The sequence below is a fragment of the Schistocerca americana genome, chromosome 4, assembly GCF_021461395.2.
Source record: "Schistocerca americana isolate TAMUIC-IGC-003095 chromosome 4, iqSchAmer2.1, whole genome shotgun sequence".
In the NCBI taxonomy this organism is placed as follows: domain Eukaryota; kingdom Metazoa; phylum Arthropoda; class Insecta; order Orthoptera; family Acrididae; genus Schistocerca; species Schistocerca americana.
In genome coordinates, this window is record NC_060122.1 from 777094659 (window position 1) to 777117011 (window position 22353).

Below are 22353 nucleotides of genomic sequence, written 5' to 3' on the forward strand. Positions count from 1 at the left end.
TTTCATCATTTAACACCTTCATTTAACACGCACATAGACATGAAATTATACAGTACGTCTTTACGCCAGCACATCAGAACAAAAAGTAGTTAATACTCGAAGTAATAAAAGAATCTCGAAATTAGTCCTTTGTCTATCAAGGAATGGGTACTCCTCTAGAGATATCCAGAAGGCACTTCAACCTGCCAACTGGCCAAAGGATCCAGAAGAAGAACCAGAAGAGGCAATACCTGCCATACGCCAGACCTATCTCTGCCAAGATCAGCAGGATTCTCCAGAAATATGACATCAAGAGCATATTTTGCCCACCCACCAAAATTGGGGCTATGCCGAGGAATGTAAAAGATGACGTGGGGCTACGCAAGCCAGGTATTTACAACATACCACCCCAGTGTGGGATGTCATACATTGGCCAGACCACTGGAACTGTGGACATCAGGTGTAAAGAACACCAGAGACATACCAGACTCAGACAGGCAACTAAATCAGCCATAGCAGAGCACTGTCTGGAACTTGGTCATTCAATGGATTACAATGACACTAAGATTGTTACACAGACCTCAAAATTTTGGGACAGTGTCATTAAAGAAGCCATTGAGATTAAGGTCACAGACAATCTAATCAATCGTGACTCGGGATACCAAATCAGCATTGCCTGGAATCCAGCGCTTGAGCTTGTGAAAACTCAACGCAGGACACTCCGGGCTTCTACAAGAAATAGAAGAGGAGACCGATAGAACAGCCGTGAGACAAGGTGTCGGACATTAGAGACCAGATCTGACACACCCCAGATCATGAACTCGACTTCAGAAGACGGCCAGGCCGGGCGCGGACGGCGGAGGGAACACCGGCGACCAGAGAGGGACGATGTGGCCGCGTCTGGCGGGCGCGGACCTCAGACGGAACACACGACGCGGCGCGGACCGATTAGGGAGCGCCCAGCACGAAACAGAAGTGGAAATCATAGTAACAGTCATGAGATAGAGTGCCCAACATATCAGATCGGGTCTGACACACCTCAGATGACAACCACAACTGTTGAGGACGGCCAAAACGGGCACCGACGACAGTCGGAACATCCGCGACTGGATGGGTCCGTTGAAGCCGAGACTGGCGGGCGCGGACCGCAGATGGAACACTCGACTCGGCGCGGACCGATTATGGAACGCCCAGCTCCTGCCAGGCATAAATACTGGACTCGATCGACCCAAGGACCGATAACTGCGGTCACGGAGGCAACAAGAAGAGGAAGAAGAGACGACGAAACCTTTCCGGCAGTGGGCCAGTGCCTGTGGCAGGAACAGAGCAGCAGCACCGGGGGGCCCCTTCGCCCCCCGATAGACGCCGCCATGACGACGCTGTGCCGCACAACAAGCTCCGTGCGGCCACGGAAGACGCAATAGCGGACCTCAAAGCTGCATTCGCGGCAGAGAGGACCGCCCTGCGACACGAACTGGCCGCGGCGCACAGGGAAATCCATCGGCTGCGAGCTCAAGTGGCTTCTGCCACGAAAGCCTTGCGGCCCACCCCGCCTGCTCCCCCCCCCACCCCCCCCACCCCTCGGGGCGGGAGACCACAGAGAACATGGACACAACGGAATCGGAGCCAGATCCAGTCCCACCGCCGCCCAAGAAGAAGCTGGCGGTGAGGATCTCCAAGGACCTGGAAGGGTTGCTCGAATTGGCCGCCTCCCAAAAGGTTGAGACAGCCACCAAGCCGAATGCAGCCCCGACTTCCGATGAAAATCGGAAGAGGGCTGCTTCACAGCAGCCAACAGCCTTCCGATTCCAACCACAAGACGCTGGGAACGACGACAATGGCCGCAAAGCATGGTCAGGCGAGTTCACCGAGCTACAACGTGATCGGCACATTGGGGCGCAGGAAGCCAAGAAGACGCCGAAATCCGACCATATCCCATTCCCAGAAAAATCCATACCTTAAAAATCCAAGCTGACCACAGATTCATCAGTCCGTTACCATTATCATCAGACAGAAGGCAGGGATGACAGAAGTCGATCCGATCCTTCGACTACCGGGGTATCCATACCCATCAGACCAACTAGTCCAAGGACCAGTCTCATGTAGCACCTGAAGAACACAGCGAGGCACGCTGTTGAAATATCGTGCGAGAACGACGCGAACATCCGGCTGGATTCCAGAATATCCAAGATGTCAAGGATAAAACAGTTTTACAGAGTATTCCTCTGGTACAACAGTCGAACAAATTTTCTTCTTGTATCTTTGAGATTAAATTACAACATTTTTTTAGTTCCTTTTCAAACTTTCCCCACTTTCGTTGGTGCTCGACGCTGTCGTGCTGACGTCCGTCGAGTTTTGTCGGACGCACTGCACACCGACGCCGCAGTGTTCCAAGCAGCGGTGCGGCCAGGTCTCGACGAGCCTCAGCACGTTGGTCGCTGGACTCAGAGTGCTGGCCACCTGATGGTGCGCCAATAGCCGGTACTCGCTGTCCAGCTTGCCCTGGGACACGCCCAGCTCCAGTAGCAGCTGCAGCGAGCGCGCCATCGCCTCCGTCGCGTTGTCGTGCGAGAAGTCGCCCAGGAAGGTCACTGCGAGGTTGCAGCGCAACACCCACTCTCTGTCGTAGTTGTTGGCGGCATCCCAGCCGCGGCCCTCGTAAATGTTGCCTTCCACGTCTATTAGGAAGTTGTACGAGATGTCGGGCTCGCCCCGCACTACGTAATTTTCGTCGCGATAGTCGCGCAACTTGCTGAAGCACTCCTCTTCACCTTCGCAGGGCACTCCCGCTGTGTGTCCGATGACCACGTAGGGTGTCGGGTGATGCAGAGGGATGGTGGAAATGGGGTCCACGCCACTGCTCCACAGGGACCTGGGAATGATATGCTGTCCGTTCTTCAGCACCAGTTCCGGGTTCTGCGGTGGCACTGCAATCAGATAAACATTGTGACGTCTGAGGGGCTTTGAGTGTAAGTGAAAGACAATACCAAATTTACAATGATGTGACACTCGTAGGATACTGGTATACACATATTCAGATGGCCGTAGTATCGGGTACACAAGGTATAAAAGGGCTTTCCCCTGGCGGAGCTGCCATTTGTACTCAGGTTCTCCAGGTGGAAAGGTGTCCGGCAAGATTACGGCCGCCCAACGAGTGTTACAGACTGTCAATACGGTATGGTTCAAAATGGTTCAAATGGCTGGGAGCACTATGGGACTTAACATCTGAGGTCATCAGTCCCCTAGAACTACTTAAACCTAACTAACCTAAGGACATAACACACATCCATACCCGAGGCAGGATTCGAACCTGCGACCATAGCGGTCGCGCGGTTCCAGAATGTAACGCGTAGAACCGCTCGGCCACCCCGGCCGGCCGGTCAAAAGGACATTCGACACGATATTACGAGGCATCCTGTGATTTTGGTCACCTCATTGTATTATGAGTACCGGCTACATGACATCCGCCATGACTACATCACTCACCATCAACATTGTACCACCATGAAAGACGCATGCAATAAACATCAAATTAGCATGAAGTATACTAAATTAGGTCTTCTCATACTTTTCCTCTAACCCAGCACTCCAAGAATCCTTTCTTACTTTCAAGGTTAATAACATTAATAGTAATTTTAAGACTGAGAAAAATGTGTGACAATGGCCACTCGGAAAGTAAGGAACGATCGGTCGCGAAATGGAGACCACAGTGAAAATCCGCTGAAGCTTTTCACAGGAGTGCTGGGCAGTATCTCCAGTAGATACCCGCCGCTAGCCCCACGTCGTTCTTCTCAGTTCTGCGCGCATGGTGAGCGCGCAAAGATGCCTAGAAAATACACTACTGGCCATTAAAATTGCTACACCAAGAAGAAATGCAGATGAGAAACGGGTATTCATTGGGCAAATATATTATGCTATAACTGACATGTGATTACATTTTCACGCAATTTGGGTGCATAGATCCTGAGAAATCAGTACCCAGAACAGCCAGCTCTGGCCGTAATAACGGCCTTGATACGCCTGGGCATTGAGTCAAACAGAGCTTGGATGGCGTGTATAGGTACAGCTGCCCGTGCAGCTTCAACACGACACCACAGTTCATCAAGAGCAGTGACTGGCGTATTGTGACGAGCCAGTTGCTCGGCCACCATTGACCAGACGTTTTCAATTGGTGACAGATCTGGAGAATGTGCTGGCCAGGGCAGCAGTCGAACATTAACTGTATCCCGAAAGGCCCGTACAGGACCTGCAACATGCAGTCGTGCATTATCCTGCTGAAATGAAGGGTTTCGCAGTGATCGAATGAAGGGTAGAGCAACGGGTCGTAACACATCTGAAATGTAACGTCCACTGTCCAAAGTGCCGTCAATGCGAACAAGAGGTGACCGAGACGTGTAACCAATGGCACCCCATACTATCACGCCGAGCGATACGCCAGTATGGCGATGACGAATACACACTTCCAATGTGCGTTCACCGCGATGTCGCCAAACACGGATGTGACCATCACGATGCTGTAAACAGAACCTGGATTCATCCGAAAAAATGACGTTTTCCCATTCGTGCACACAGATCCGTCGCTGAGTACACCATCGCAAGCGCTCCTGTCTGTGATGCAGCGTCAAAGGTAACCGCAGCCATGGTCTCCGAGCTGATAGTCCATGCTGCTGCAAACGTCGTCGAATGTTCGTGCAGATGGTTGTCGTCTTGCAAACGTCCCCATCTGTTGACTCAGGGATCGAGACGTGGCTGCACGATCCGTTACAGCCATGCGGATAAGATGCCTTTCATCTCGACTGCTAGTGATACGAGGCCGTTGGGATCCAGCACGGAGTTCCGTATTACCCTTCTGAACCCACCGATTCCATATTCTGCTAACAGTCATTGGATATCGATCAACGGGAGCAGCAATGTCGCGATACGATAAACCGCAATCGCGATAGGCTACAATCCGACCTTTATCAAAGTCGGAAACGTGATGATACGCATTTCTCCTCCTTACACGAGGCATCACAACAACGTTTCACCAGGCAACGCCGGTCAACTGCTGTTTGTGTATGAGGAATCGGTTGGAAACTTTCCTCATGTCAGCACGTTGTAGGTGTCGCCACAGGCGCCAACCTTGTGTGAATGCTCTGAAAAGCTAATCATTTGCATATCACAGCATATTCTTCCTGTCGGTTAAATTTCGCGCCTGGTGCACGTCATCTGTGTGGTGTATCAATTTTAATAACCAGTAGTTAGTATCTTCCGCCAGGTATGTGGGCGCTCCGAGAGATTTCGCCCGGAACCCCTCATAAAGTAACTGGCGTGCATTTCCTTCTTATTGACAGTTCTCGGCCGCACACTGCAGGGGCCGTGAGTACGCTCCTGCAGCATTTTCGATGGGAAGTATTTGATCGCCCATCGTACATCGCTGATTTCATTCCCTCTGAGTTTCATCTCTGCTCAGATGAATCGCTGGCTGTAAAGACAACATTTTGGCGCAAACATCGAGCGCAGCCCAGCGTAGAAAGGACGGGAAGCTGCCTTCTATAACGATGGCATTGGAAAATTGGTTCAACGCTACGACTTATGTGTAAGTCGCAGTGGTGACCATTTCGTGAAGTAGCTGGAAGGTGTAGCTACCTGTTGCAAACAAAACTTTTGATTTTCACCGTGGTTTCCATTTCGCGACCGGTCGTTCCTTACTTTCCACATAGTCCAGTGACTGCTTCAATTTTAAATGATAACTAATGACATAGAAACGCATCACGCATTGCGTATAATTTTATTAATGCTGTGAGACTAACTCTTTTCGGAATACATTTCGTAGAGAATCTCCACTATTTCCACTAAATACACCTACAAGATTATATCATGTTACCTTACATAATTCATGAGAAATGTCGTCATAAACACTTACATGCTTGAAATGCTAACGCATTATGCATGACGTTTAAATTTATTACTCTATTCGCAACACATTTTGCAGAGAGTATACACACAGTCCACTGATTGTACCTACAAAATTATTTAATTGTATGAGACAAGGAAGAGGAGATGTGATGTCATAAGCACTGACATATGTGAAAAAATGCCGCATAGCGCATCAAGCTTTAATGCATTTACTCCTTACTGTTAAGACACTCCTGCAGTCAGGTCTACTTAAGGAAATTCCTGACACCTGACAGAGCTTTTGACAACTTTCAACTGCGAATTGCAAACAGCTTTAGGAGAAAACAACAGCCGTCTGCAGAGCTATGAAGAGGTGTTCCGGTAGAGTCGTCTACAAGATCACTATGTAGACACCCAGAGCAGCTGTACGCATCGTATGGAAACTGTACACTACACACACAGTTCATCGTTTGTTTTAGTTTCATACAGAAAATAGGCTAAATGAATACCTGAGCAATGCCTGTTTGTCAGGTAGTTACACAGGTATTGTATTATCACTAACAATAACATTCATGAACTGTTTTTAAATTTGTAAACAATACGTGCCAACAAAAGAATTGAGTAATATCCCAGGATACCCACTGAAGAGGATGTGTTAAAGAGGCGAAACACAAATGAGTACATGAATAAACTTTAAAAATGGAGTGCAGCAAGCAAAAGGGGTTTCCTTGGTAAACTACTACGATTTATATAGAGACACTGCGAGAAATTTCAGGTAAAAGGAACTTTTAAATTTATATGTGATGTTAGGAAATTTACCCCTGAGGCTACGACCACAGACCATTTATAAATATTACAAAAAGACCGACCCTTCATCTCAGAGGAACATATGCCCCTTGTAACACTTATATCAATTAGAAGTAGGTTTATATCATGTAATTGTGTATCTGCAGTTATGGAGTGTGTACTCTTATTTATTTAAACTCCTTGATATATGACAAGAAAATTAGAATTTTGTAACGTATACATGAAAAAAGCAATAGGATATGTTAAAATGATAAATTATTATAGTATCTGTATGTTCATAAAAATAAAATGTTTATTGAAAGCTGATTCATGCTTAGGGAACTAGTATTTGTAACATGTAAAATCTGTAGGGAAGTCTCCCCGCAGCGGAAGTGGGGGAACGGTACGCAGTATGTGGCTAGCCGTAGTACGGTTCACTTCGATGGTCCTAAGAGAGGCGACTGGAAGCTGCTTTACAAAGAATTTGCCTCGAATGTGGATCTGGCTATTATTTGGTATTCTCGGCATAAAGGAATGGCTGTAATATGTTGAAAATCCGACGCCAGGAAGAGATTTTATAGAGCATTCGAACATCAAGAGCCGTGAGTACAGTTAGCCGCCATGATGCTTGCCATCAATCTTCGCCACTGCTTCACCAATTTCATACATTCAGTAATGTATATGGGCATGGACCAGTTAATTTGTGTGTTGTTTTAGTAAAAATCCGTGTCCAGAACCATATTTTCTATCCTGATCACGAAACTATGCATGGTACTTACCTAAATGATACTAAAACCGAGTATCCTGATTTAAATGAACAATTCTTGCATTCAAGTGTTTAACAGTGATTTTTTAAGTGAAGTTGGATAGGATTTTGCTGAAGTATCCTTAGTCTATTACGAAATATGGTTTTGTAGGATTACAGTGCAAGATTGCGTAAATATTACTGTCTAGTATACCTGCTTCACAGGTGATAAAAATGCAAATAAGTTGAGCTCTTTTTCAAAGATGGCGTGGTTTTGATTTCTATCATGAATTGTTCCTTTCTTAAGTTAATTAAGCCCAGTGTTCTATTTTATTGCTTTGCAAAGTAAATTATGACTACTCCAAGTGAAGTGAATGATTAGCTTTTTGAATTAGTCTTTTCTGCTGTAATAATTAGAGAGCATGGACTAGTAAAATTGTACTAGTTTATGGGTCCCCATCATATTCTCCACCTATTAGAAAAAAACTGAACTATTACCGTCGGTTGTTAAGAAAGAGTGACATAAACCCGTTAGTGTTACACCCTGTTAACGTAGATACCGGATATAAGCTCTGGTTGCCATAGGAAGTCCAAGTTTACAAATCAATGTTTCACGTGTATTGGTCATTAATTTTTAAGAATCGGGCTGACACTAAAATTTTTGAGCAACCCGAATAATGACGAATTGATATGTATTCTAGCTACAGGATTTACACACTTCTTTTCCGCTAGTTCCTCCTCAAACGAACATTCTTCGTAGCTTTACGATCAATTTTTAACAGAGATACTGTGGTACATATTTCATAATACCAATGACATTATGATCAAAATAGTTTTATGGGGTGCCCTCTATACACTACAACATTAAATCTGTAACTAGGAAACAAGCTATTACTTCTTTAATTTACAAGTGCATCGCCGGCCGCAGTGGCCGAGCGGCTCTAGGCGCTTTCGTCCGGAACCGCGTGACTGCTACGGTCGCAGGTTCGAATCCTGCCTCGGGCATGGATGTATGTGATTTCCTTGGGTTAGTTAGGTTTAAGTTCTAGGGGACTGATGGCCTCAGATGTTAAGTCCCATAGTGCTCAGAGCCATTTGAACCATTTTGACTTATTTCGGCATCAAGCAGCTCAAAATTTGCAATTTCTCTTGATAAGAAGACATTTCTGACTCAAGCATAATGATACAGTTCACCAATTTGTACGACATAAGTTGTACTTCTCTTACTGTGTGCACAGCTCTTGGAAGTTATAATTGTGGAAGGGGCAGTCGAGGAATGGTCCCATTCCTGCGAAACCTCTCAGCATACCAAACGATAGTATTTTACACTGATCCCTAAAATAATATCACATTCAGAATTCGGAGTTGCTCGATGCTACATAATAGCAAAAATAGAGATTTGAAATGGTCACAGGTGGTATTCTAAACACCACAGAATCAAAATTTTATCCTCTACAAATTGAGAAGACTGGAATGGCAGATCTGTCACATACTGCTCGATTGTTCTCATTATGGCAGTCGGCATGCGAAATTTCATAACACAAAGCGTGAATTTCTCCTCCCACAAATGCCATAAACTTTGTTTTTCTGCCAAAAATTCACGTTATGCCGCAAATCATTTTAAAAAAACTGGCATTCGTCTGCAAATTTCAAGACAGGGGACATCGATCTACAGAAACCAGTGTATTTGATTTAAAGACGGGTGCAAACCTATCAACTATTACCGAAAAAAGAAACCATTTGAAGCAATTTACTCATTCATTGGGTATATGTATTCAAAGCCATGAACTATTTAGGCCCATTGATAAACTCTGTAAATCTTATAATGAGGGGCGTTACGATTCTCAGTTATTACACGAGGCACGTTCAGTAAGTAATACAACATTTTCTTTCTCGCCCAATTTCGGTTGAAGAAATGCCGAATTTGTTGTGGGACATCGGAGAACATTCCCGCGTCAGCCCCTATAGTTTCCTGAAGTTCCGATAGGTGGCGGCGCTCTACGTAACGTTGAACGTAACCGGAACGTTAACGGCCACAAGGCAGAAGATTCCGCTGGTGCACTTCAATTCAAGTAACCAAGTACAGTGAAACTCCTCCGGAGGGTGGCTAGAATTTTTGCAACGTGAAAACTTGCTCGCGGGAATATATCAACAGTCGGCAACGAACTCCAAACTACACAATGTGAACAGTCTTGACTTGCTGGTAGGTGAAATCAAAACTCAACTTTCGTGTCCAGGGTCGGTGAGCCACGGACCTCGCAGCAGTGGGAACAGTGCCACACTCTCCGACACTGCGCTAATGACCATAGAAGTTTTGCGCCCTAAAACCACAAACAAACAAAAAAAGAACTCTCCGACACCGCTTAGAGCCCCGGCCAAACTACGCCCCGCCGAGAATTCCTCGCTGCTCCACGCCAACCGACCGACTCCTAGCACACCGACCAGCCAGAAACTATAAGCGCCAGGTCAAAGATAGTCCAAGGTGCAAATCTCGATACACACCGCTGCTGCCACCCGCGGAAGGAGAGGATAACAGCATAATCGCGATAACCGCGGGAGACTAAACACAAAGTCGCTATGAAGGTTTAATCCAGCGCATAGCTCTGACTTCTGCAATGTTGGAACGTCCGGACACTTTCATTCGGCGTAATCGACGGATCACAATCAAATGCCTCAGTGCACAACTGGACGTATCTCTTGGTGGTGCTGACACGCTCGTCCACCTATAGGGCTACTAGTCGGTGTGTAGCCGCTGGGTTCCTCGCCGCCTAACAGAACACCATAAAGACCAACGAAGGACCATCTGTGCGAAATTGTTTGCGACTTACGAGGTTAATCGTGACAATTTTTTGTCGAACAACTTCACAGGCGATGTAACATGGGTTCATCGCTTCTAGTCGGAAACAAAACGGCCGTTCATGGAGTGGTGTCACACCACAACTCCTACAAAAATTCTGTTTGAAATCCTCCCTCCTGCTGAAACGATCAATTGGCTCTGGCTGTGAGCAGTATGGGACTTAACATCTTAGGTCATCAGTCCCCTAGAACTTAGAACTACTTAAACCTAACTAACCTAAGGACATCACACACATCCATGCCCGAGGCAGGACTCGAACCTGCGACCGTAGCAGTCCCACGGACTGCAGCGCCTGGAACCGCACGGCCACCGAGCCCGGCAAAACGATCAATTCAGAAGTGTATTGTTCTACACTCTGGAAACTGAAGTAACGATTCAAGATGCTCGTTGCCGCAAAAATGCAAACGCACTTCTCCTTCTCCATGACAACGCAAGGTTTCACACAAGCCTGCGCACTCGACAGGATCACAAAACTGCATAGGACCGTTCATCGATCCTACAGTCCGGATCTCGCACCTTCCGACTTACGTCTGTTTGGCCCAATGAAGGATGCTCTTTGCGGGAAGCAGGACGTTGATGACGGAAAGGTTATTCATACAGCAAGACGTTGGAAAAAAATGTTCAAATGTGTGTGAAATCTTATGGGACTTAACTGCTAAGGTCATCAGTCCCTAAGCTTACACACTACTTGACCTAAATTATCCTAAGGACAAACATACACACCCATGCCCGAGGGAGGACTCGAACCTCCGCCGGGACCAGCCGCACAGTCCAAGACTGGAGCGCATCAGACCGCTCGGCTAATCCCGCGCGGCGAAGACGTTGGATTCGACGTCGATCAGTAGAGTGCTATGATGTGGTCATGCAAGCCATCCCAGTAAGGCCGTCACACTGAACGGAGATTATGTCGAAAAAAAGGGTTTTGAAGACAAAAGACTGGGAAACAATATGGTGTGTTAGAATCCCGAATAAAACCAACCTGCTTTCAGAAAAAAAAAATGGTACATTACTTATTGAGCACCGCTCATACATTATGTGCACAGGATAGTTATTTTTACTTGTCGCAATTTAAAAAAAAAATGTTTTATATTTGTGTCTTTCACAGCAACAGTATAAACAACGCTGAGAATGATTTGACGACATTGCGTTGTAATGTGTGTAATGCTTTGTGCAAAACTACAGCTTCAAATTGTCTATGCGAAAGACAGACTCAAAAAGGTATCCCTGCTGTTGCACTAATTTCATTACGTATGATTTCTTGACAGTAAACCGGGCCACCACAGTAGTACATTCTACTCTGTGTCTAACCAAAAGTGAGAGATGATAAAAAAATCTTTTTTAGACAAAAGTAGGAGTAATAGTCATTTACAGACATAGTTATGCTTATTAAGAAGAATTAATCTTATTCGCTGAAAATAACTACAACATGAGTTAAAAATTGTTTTTAAAAATATACAAAACTAGACATAACACAGGACGAAACATTAAAACATTAATTTAAATTCACACAATAGAATTTAAATTCATATTTAAGGTTATATTACTCCTGTGCATGTAAATATTAACCTTCACTGAAGATACTGGTGAGGTGTATACAAAAGAAGAAGTTTCGTGTATAATTAGGAAGGCAACACTAAACATAGTATTCAGTGAACGAAGCTAGATACACTGCTAATAATAATTAGAGAGACTGGAATTTGATGGAGTGTACGGCGTACGCAGTTGATTGAAATACATGCTGCTTCTCTTAGTATTACAACATGTTCTAGTAATGAGACTATTCCTCAAAAATACGTTTGAAAGGCATGGTAAAGCGCTAATTTTCAAATGTATCATGCTATGAGTGAGAGTGAGATGGTAGAACAATGTCTCACTCTGCCATCTAGTGGTTGTTAGTAACGATTGCGTCTCTACACTCTTTACCTACGTTTCATCATTCTCTTTGTGGCAGATGACTGAGGCAGAACGTATTCAGGGCAGTGATATTACACCAGGAAGTTTGGACTAATCAGGAAGTGTCTAGAGAGCTTAATGTGGTTTCATTTGTTGTTGGGAGTGTTTGGAAACGATTTCGTCAAACTGGCATATGCACAGGAAAGCCAGACCAAGTGACAAAACGAAAAATATCGACCAGACACGACCGATATGTGGTTAATTGTTACCTCCAGTGACCAAACAATATGCGACAGACTCGAACAGGACAACCTAAGACCAAGAAGAGATTACCACCACGTCCCTAGATTAACTGTTCATGAAAGATTCGATTCTACACAGAGTAAGCGAAAGAACTTGCCCCCCTTCTAACAGCCGTGTACCGCAAGTCTCTAGATTAACGGAAGGTTCCAAATGATTGAAAAAGAGCACAGGTAGTCCCAGTCTTCAAGAAGGGTCGTCGAGCAGATGCGCAAAACTATAGACCTATATCTCTGACGCCGATCTGTTGTAGAATTTTAGAACATGTTTTTTGCTCGAGTATCATGTCGTTTTTGGAAACCCAGAATCTACTATGTAGGAATCAACATGGATTCCGGAAACAGCGATCGTTTGAGACCCAACTCGCTTTATTTGTTCATGAGACCCAGAAAATATTAGATACAGGCTCCCAGGTAGTTGCTATTTTTCTTGACTTCCGGAAGGCGTTCGATACAGTTCCGCACTGTCGCCTGATAAACAAAGAGCCTACGGAATATCAGACCAGCTGTGTGGCTGGATTGAAGAGTTTTTAGCAAACAGAACACAGCATGTTGTTATCAATGGAGAGACGTCTACAGACGTTAAAGTAACCTCTGGCGTGCCACAGGGGAGTGTTATGGGACCATTGCTTTTCACAATATATATAAATGACCTAGTAGATAGTGTCGGAAGTTCCATGCGGCTTTTCGCGAATGATGCTGTAGTATACAGAGAAGTTGCAACATTAGAAAATTGTAGCGAAATGCAGGAAGATCTGCAGCGGATAGGCACTTGGTGCAGGGAGTGGCAACTGACCCTTAACATAGACAAATGTAATGTATTGCGAATACATAGAAAGAAGGATCCTTTATTGTATGATTATATGATAGCGGAACAAACACTGGTAGCAGTTAGTTCTGTAAAATATCTGGGAGTATGCGTGCGGAACGATTTGAAGTGGAATGATCATATAAAATTAATTGTTGGTAAGGCGGATACCAGGTTGAGATTCATTGGGAGAGTCCTTAGAAAATGTAGTCCATCAACAAAGGAGGTGGCTTACAAAACACTCGTTCGACCTATACTTGAATATTGCTCATCAGTGTGGGATACGTACCAGATCGGGTTGGATAGAGAAGATCCAAAGAAGAGCGGCGCGTTTCGTCACAGGGTTATTTGGTAACCGTGATAGCGTTACGGAGATGTTTAACAAACTCAAGTGGCAGACTCTGCAAGAGAGGCGCTCTGCATCGCGGTGTAGCTTGCTCGCCAGGTTTCGAGAGGGTGCGTTTCTGGATGAGGTATCGAATATATTGCTTCCCCCTACTTACACCTCCCGAGGAGATCACGAATGTAAAATTAGAGAGATTAGAGCGCGCACGGAGGCTTTCAGACAGTCGTTCTTCCCGCGAACCATACGCGACTGGAACAGAAAAGGGAGGTAATGACAGTGGCACGTGAAGTGCCCTCCGCCACACACCGTTGGGTGGCTTGCGGAGTATAAATGTACGTGTAGATGTAGATGAAAGATCGACTTCAATTTTCTGAGAAACATAGTGTAAAGACATTGTCTTCCCCGAAATTCGATAATATCTTTTTTCTTTTGTGCATTACCTTGTCATAGTATGTATGTATTATTTATTTAAACTATTTGTTAATACGACACAATAATTTTTTTCATTCATTTTCCTACTGTTTTATATTTTATATTGTACGACTATGAATGATCTGGTTCTATATGCTTTGTAAATCTTTGATTAGGCTCGGAGAAGTACTGTGTCAGAGAGAGAGAGCGAACGACTATCGATAGAGAGCGTGCGAGTTGTTGTGGTATCGTGGTCGGTTCGTGGGTGTAAAACGTTGCAAATTTCGGCGTGAAAGACGGTGATACGCGAAGGAACAATTAGTTACAGTGCGTCCGCTGTGGTAATAGGAGATCGTGCATTATTAAGTGAACAGTAAAACCTGAAAACTATATCGAGTGTTTGCGGTGACGATTTTACAAACTGTGTGAACTTGTGACAATTACCCATGAAGCAGACACCATTGTCGTGTGGAGACACTAACTGTGAAAGTGGAACAAACCAAAAGGTTAAGTAAAAGAACAGAGCTGTGATCTGATCAAGAAACATTTATTATATCGTCCAAACTGTCTTGAAGACGACGACGTAAATTGAACTGTTTAACGGATTGTTATAGTGATGAATCCATGTGACTGTTTTCCTGTGGCAACACAGTGAAAAAACTGTGCGAAGTATTAACATTAACCGGATATATATCGTAAATACTAAAGACATTGCATAATTCCGACCTACCCGCACCGCGTGATTAATAAACTTTTAATAATAAAATGTCGCGCGCGTAACGACAACGCACATACTGGAACTATTATTATCACGCCAGTGCTGCCAGCTGATTCGACTACAACGGAGACGTGGACCACCGCCGTAACTGGAATATTAATGAAACAGGAGGATCCATCATTGTCTTCACGCCACGAACCAGGATTCACTTCACACATGGTCCGCGCGGACCACGGCTGACGTCATCGCACTGCCTGCAGTAACAGTTAAGATATTAAAAGAAAATCATTACGCTCTCTCTCATTTCAAAATTAAAGACAATCGCTGTTAAATTAACTATTTTAAAAATACTGTCACAACATCTCAATTTTGTTTAGTTACAATAAATATTCTTTCCATTATTTCGTCTTGTTGACAGTGTTGTGAGCCCGCCAAAGTTCAATTAATAATTTTCTTTCAAAATTCTTCTCTAACATTTTGCTGCTCATTATAATTTTATTTTAATGTTTGTTTGTAACTTCTTTAGGAGGGAGTACATATTTTATTTTTTGTGTAGTAAAATTAGCTACCATAAAATTACGTATATTCCCAGCTGATGCTGTCCGCCATTACTGCTTGAAAACTGCACGTATTTTCTCATTGGCTGTCAGCTTCAAAACAAAATCTAGCAGATGCGCGATGTTTATGTAGGCCCCTACAATAATTTGTTTTTACTTTTGCAGGTTTACTGGAATTATATTGACTTTAATTGTTCATTTGGCCTCCGTTAAAGTGATTTATCGCATCTATATAATAATTGTACTGAAGTACCTAATATATTTTTTTCTTTTTCGTCCACGACTGACAGGGGTAATCAGATTCCTTGTGTAGGTCATGTTTTATTATTTAAAAGTTTTTTTTTAGAAGTAGAGAACCAGTTTCTTTACAATAGGCACTGGCAGCTGCATCACTGGCGCCATGTATTGTTTACAGACGAGTCCCTCTTTCGTCTAACAAGGCGCGACGGACGTATACTTGTATGTGACCGTCGTGGTGAACGTTATAATGATGCAGCTGTCCAGGAAATTGGCAGATTTGGATGTGATCTGTTATGGTGAGGTGTGGCGTCACAATTGATGGCCGTGAGTACCTTCGGGTACTCAGAGGCCGAGTTAGTACTCAGAGGTACATCAACGAGATTCTACTGTGTCCTGCTATGCCCACTTCAGCCGTAATGGGTTCCAGATTATACTCCTACAAGAGCGCTTTCAGCAACATTCACCGTGGAAACGTCGCAGGACCTCGCGATTCGGACGTTTGACTGTCGTGCCCACAGTCCTACTGAGCATTTATAGGATATGCTGGGCAGCCAACTTCGGGCAAATCCTATAGCACCTCAAACTCTTGAACAACTTGCAGAGGCCCTTATTGAACAGTACACAAAAATTCTACAAGAAAATGTTCGCAAACGTGTTAGGAACCTGCCTCGAAGGCGTGAGACAGTAATATGGGAATATGGAGAACCTGTCAGATATTGAAATGATTCTTTTTTTGCCTTATATGACATAATTGAAGGAGTTTTCACTTTGGTTTACGATATTGCGTTGAAATTCTGGTCACAGCATCAGCATGTCGGTTGAGCACAGAACTACATTTCTTTTTAATAACGCTTTCATTTTCCAGCAAAAAGGTCTGTTTTGCTCCAAAATTCCTGAAAAAATAATGCAGGTGTTTAAAATGTTGTCATTCTAATTTTTTGAACAGTATATTAATCGAAGCTTACGGTAATCTGCATTGCTAATATTATAAAGAAAAAGAATGAAAAGAAGTTATGGCAGCAATTGATGGGCTAGATACGGAGGTCCACATTCATTTTACGGGATATATTCATAAATTTTACGCTTAAATTTAATATACATTGTTTTCCCTTTTTTTAATTTAGTTTCGGTTTCGCTTGGTGTCACAAACGTAATGATGTGTGCCGTTCGTAACGTATCAGTCATTGTTATTATTCTCATAGTGAGGTCGTAGATGAGTACGCAGTGATGCGTCTTGCGTCGCTAAGAGCATTTGCCCTGTTGTGTAGTCACAGTCGTTGCTGCTGTTGTGACTATGACCATCACTGGATGGATGAGCTTGTTTATGGGTATGGTTGTGCGTCTAGGTCGTCACATCTATTCTTTAGAACGTCTCTTCTGTATCTGCCAGGAAGTGTCTGAAGTGTCATCTGCAGTGTCTACTGTGAACGCGTCCTCGGCTAGGGTGCGTCAAGGCGGGCGGAGGATGCTTAGCAGTAAGGTGTCGCTCAGAGGCGTACAGTCGTTCTGTGTTTGATCTGGTCACATCCGCAGAGGGGTCGGCTACACCTTCCGCCACCGTTATTACATACAAAAATTATGTTTTTATGACCGTGGCCGAACTCGTGGCGGGGAACGTTGTTGTACAGGTCATATTAGCTTTTGTCTTTTGCTTAATCTGTCAATCGTGGAGAGGAATTCCGTCTTATGCAAGGCACAGTTTTATAGTTTTGTTTTCACCCAGACATGTTTCGGCACTTTTTGTGTTATCTTCAGTGTTTTTTTTCTGAAAAACTCTTGCTGCATTGTCGCCTCCCGTGTGTGTTATATGAACCTTTGGCACAAATGTATTTACATTTATAAGAGGAGTGATTATTTAGTGTCAAATGTTTTACATTAATTTGCATACAGAACAGACGTGACACGTATATCACTGAGTTGAGACTGTATGTCTAAAGATTTTGGCATTTATTCCAATCAAAAACGGTTCAAACGGCTCTGAGCACTAAGGGACTTAACATCTGAGGTCATCAGTCCCCTTGAACTACGTAAACCTAACTAACCTAAGGACATCACACACATCCATGCCCGAGGCGGGATTCGAACCTGCGGCCGTAGCGATCGCCCGGTTCCAGACTGAAGCGCTAGAACCGCTCGGCCATCCCGGCCGGCATTTATTCCAATCTTCTGTGACGTGGTGACATAGTATCCTTATACTGTGATAGATATTAAAAACAATCATAGATTGCACAATGCTCTTTATTGGTTAAAAAAACGCGTTTCACCCCGGTGGCGCTTTTTTGGGTTATCTGGCGCGCTGTGGGTCATCATCCACAGCAGCGTAGGGTAACTGCGTATACACCCCAGAACGAGAGTGACAGGAAGTTTCATGTGATACACTGTGTGAGCGCGGATCGGACCTCGGGACTTCGTTATGGGGCCATGTTTACAGAGTATATATACATTTGTTTACATACCCCATACGAAGCTATTACTTTTGTATGCCGATAGCTCTAAATCTAAAGCAGAATCTACAGCCAGTCATCTGCAAACAACGAAATGTTTTTTTATTTTCCTATTTATTGTTCATTTTCGACTCGGAATTGCTATATGCAGGCTTATTTAGAGTACTACTTCCGGATTTTGACATTTTGGTGTTTTTCCATTGTTTGTGTTAACACGCTTATTTTTTTTTTTAGATGTTGTGGCTACACAAGCATTTTGTATTATTTGTATTAGCCAAGAACAGCGTTTCTGCCACCATTTCACGTGTTGTTATGCCTGTGTGATGTTCGTTTGCTTCGTGGTGTGTTTGTTCGGTATATGGGGCGCCAATTCAGTGTGTTGTTAACGTCTTTGAAGTTTAGCGAGTATTTATGTGGGGGAGAGAGAGAGAGTCATCGGCAGACAGGTAGAGTGAGCAATGTGTGATGTGGGAAACAGAATTTGATCTTAGAGAGTGACCATGTGCAGTTTTTGGAGGGGATTTACTTATACAGTTCTTCTAACGTGGCAAAGGACGTTTTATTGCATAGTGATGTGTATTGGTTTGGTACTTTCTTTCCCTGAGACACTGGTTTTTGGATGTGATAATTTTTCCCTATTGCTAATTTTTGGTATATTCTGTTACTAGTTTTAAAAATGTTTTAACCAGTTTCTATATTTGTGTGTGATGGGGTGATCAGTAAATGTCAAGTGAGAGTTATTACTTTTTAGTGCCCTGGTATGATCTGTATGCCTGGCTCTAAAATTCCTGCGTATTTGACAACAGAATGACAGTAGTTGCAAGTTAATTAATACACATGAGATTGGCTGCATTTGTCAGTGATTGCTGGTATGTCTTCCAAGTTTGTTCTGTATTGCGTTGTTGGTTCGGTATGCTATGTTGAGTCCTTGTCTCTATAGTATACTGCCCACCCTGTGTGTGACTTTGTCTTTAAACTCACTATGCTCAATTTTGTTGCTTACTCACTGCTGATCTGTTGTGACTTGTACTGCATCCTGATCATCTGCTGTCTGTTTGTATACTTTGTCGTTTATTTTATTTATTGTCGTTGCACCATACCCACAGTCATGTGGAATTGGTTTTGTTGTGTTTTATTCTTCAAGTTAGTACATAGGTGTTCTGTTCGGTCCGTGTAGTAAATACCTAAACTGGATTCGTTATGGGGTGACTGGACTCATTAAGAATGGTTGTGCTCGCGATTTTTTACATTTCCTATAAACAGTGAATTCATGTCTGTTGTTCCCTTTATGCATGGCGAGGTCGAAGAAATTGAGTTTTTCTTCTGTTTCTCTTTCAACGGTGAACAGTGGGTGGATAGTGCCTACGGCATCATGAAGTTCTTCTATAGAAGAACATGATTCATCTGTTACGCAGATTATATCGGCTACATATCAGTAGCAACATTTTATTTTGTACTGCTTCAGTTTAACAGTTTTATCGAAGTTTTGATTTTATGTGCCAGTGATGAGTATGTCAACAGAGGTGACTGATTGGGGATCTCACAGGTAGTCCTTCTTGTTGAGAGTTAAAACTTGTTTTGAATGTGAAGTAGCTTTCTTCTCTGATGAGACTGAGTATGGCTGATATTTCTTGCAAGTTCGTTGCGGGCATGTTTCCTTGTAGTTGCAAATTTTTTTCTATGTAAACCGAAAAATAGAGCAAAGAAAAGGGCAGGTGCGAGTAGAGCTCGCACCCCGGTCTTTCCGTACAAGATAATCTTGACGATTTTCCCGTGTTATCGATATCGATACTGGCAATATATCAGTCCAGGGTATACCAAGACTTTCGAGAATGTGTTCATTTCGACTTTTACGTTTAATTTTTAGGTGATTTCTCATTCGTCCCTCTCGCTCTCGTCCATTTTGCGTTTATCGGTAAGATCTGATGGAAGTCTCCAGAGAAGAAACGATACAGTTGGCCATAGGGATATTATTGTTAAGCAAATGGCGAATTGTTCTGTGCAATGTTTCAACGGATATTTTATTTCGTGTTGGAACCTTTTTCCAAACAACGGAAGTGCAGTCGTGAGTCTTACTTCGTTCTGAAGCATTACAGATACTGTACCTGTAATAAGTAAAGACTGTCAGGGATTGTTCGTAAGTACAATGAGCATCCACTACATGGCAAAGGCGGCGTTTTCACAGCGACAGAGAACTTCACTCTATCGTAGCACAGCTAATTAGCACGAAAAATTTGTAAATTACACACATAAGGCTTCCTAGGGAATCACTCTACCGATTACTGTAAACCAGATGTATATTCCTACATTATTTTCTTAGATTTCTAACAGATTTCGAATGCAAAGTAAGCTTGTAATCGCAAAAATGTGTTTTATGTCATATAATTACAATTGAACAATTGTAGGATTTTATTCCTTTACTTCTAGTGAGAAACCTGGCTTCTTGTCATGTTTCATGATTCTAGGACAATGGAAAATACACTACAGGTTTTGATGAATGAGTTTGCCAGTTTCGAAAAACGGCCGTATTATTTTACTGCATTGACTTAGAAGATTAAATTTTTAACACCTCCAATGGACCATAGACCTTAGTTTAAGACATAAATTTCAACTTGGTACTTCAAACTGTTCCTGAGAAAACGGATGTTGACAGTCGCACAGACAGAGAGACACACGGACAACGAAGTGATCCTATTTGAGTTCACTTGTTACCAACTGAATCACGGAACCCTACAAACGTTCTGCTGTTTGCAGATGACAAGCTGCATATTGTATTGTAGATTTAAAGTTACCGGTATACACAACCAACAGTTTCATATGAGGTATATTTACAAATTTTCATATGCAATTTATTTCCAACTTTACAATAAAACCGAAATCTTTAGACACATAGTAAACCAAAAACATAGACAGCCTCATCTCAGTGATACGCGTCTAAACTCTCTCCTGTCTGCAAACTAATGTAAAATTATTCACACTAAATATTTGCTTCTTTTACAAAAGTAAATACTTCTGTGTCAAACCTTTATATAGCCCACACAAGAGGTTGAAATGTAACAACAGCTTTCTAGAAAGGAAATAAATGAATAAAGCAAATGAACAGAAAAAGTGCTGAAACAAAACTAAAAAACTGTTTATTGCATAAGGAGGAATTCCTTCCCAGTTTTTATTAGCAAGTACGAAAATAAGAACTGCAGCGTCCACAAGACGATTATTGTGTCAAGCGTGTACTTTAAGTGTGTCTGTTTTTCTAGATACACGCCTAGGTATTTTGTATTGTGTCAGTAGCTCGTTCCAGATATGGAGTGCTATGTCTCTCACGTCTGGCCGTCTTTCCTGGGTCAGCTTACGGTGTCTGAATAGCACTTACTGTGTCTTGTTGGGATATTCCTGTTTTCAACACTGTCTCACCCACACCTCCCGAGTATCTCAAGGTGTTTGACAGGCTATATTTTTGCCCGAAACGGACCGAAGACGGCGAGTACCATAAATCTGTGTCCTCTACCTAGTTTCTCGTAAGAGCTGGCGGTTTCTGGAACGTCAGCGCTAAACAAACTGTTACACCTGTTGGCGGTCTGAAGTTGTCTGAGGTGGCACGGATTAGGTGCGGTACACACTGAGACGATGCAATATGCGATTCGACATGCTGCAATAGCGGCCGCGCGATCTGACGCTAATCGGCGAGACACTCGTGTTCCTACTTGCATGATGTGATATGCGATATGTGGGGGCGACAAGCACCAAGACAACACCAATTATGTTTTTGTTTCAGTTTCATCAGTTTCAGTAGTAGTCATGAGCTATTCCGAGAGGCCGTTTTGTGGCTTATCGTTATTTAAACCTCAAGAAACTGAAAAAAAATTGTTCAAATGGCTCTGAGCACTATGGGACTTAACTGCTACTGTCATCAGTCCCCTATAACTTAGAACTACTTAAACCTAACTAACCTAAGGACGTCACACACATCCATGCCCGAGGCAGGATTCGAACCTGCGACCGTAGCGCCTAGAACCGCTCGGCGTCTGGATGCACTTGTACGATGCTATAAATACTAAACATTGTTCAGTTGTGGGTTCCCGTGAGTTCTCCCAACTGGACACGAATTCCAAGAAATGAGTCCACACAGTTTCCTCTTATTTGAGCAACCATTAACAGCTACTCTCACAAATCAGGTCTACTCACCTCTAGTATAATCTTATACCATCAGAATCCTCTAAGAGAGCTTGATAGTGACATTGATTTCGACATACTAATAATAAGTGTATGTGTTGTACTAAGCTGGTAACTGTTAAGACATTTAAGGTCTCGTATTAATATGACCGTGTCTTTAAATGATGATAATTAAAAATGGGTATTCGGAATATTTAGAGAAAAATGCCCCAAAACTGTAACA

General features: G+C 43.3%; 1 protein-coding gene across 1 annotated transcript in view; it reads right to left on the reverse strand.

The window, feature by feature from the left end:
- Positions 1-1969: 1969 nt before the first annotated feature.
- Positions 1970-22353, reverse strand: part of LOC124613795 — a 185909-nt gene continuing 165525 nt past the window's right edge. The window contains exon 4 of the mRNA XM_047142517.1: positions 1970-2906. Coding sequence (XP_046998473.1) covers positions 2266-2906 — 641 coding nt within the window. The 3' untranslated portion in view covers positions 1970-2265. The remainder of the gene's footprint in view (positions 2907-22353) is intronic.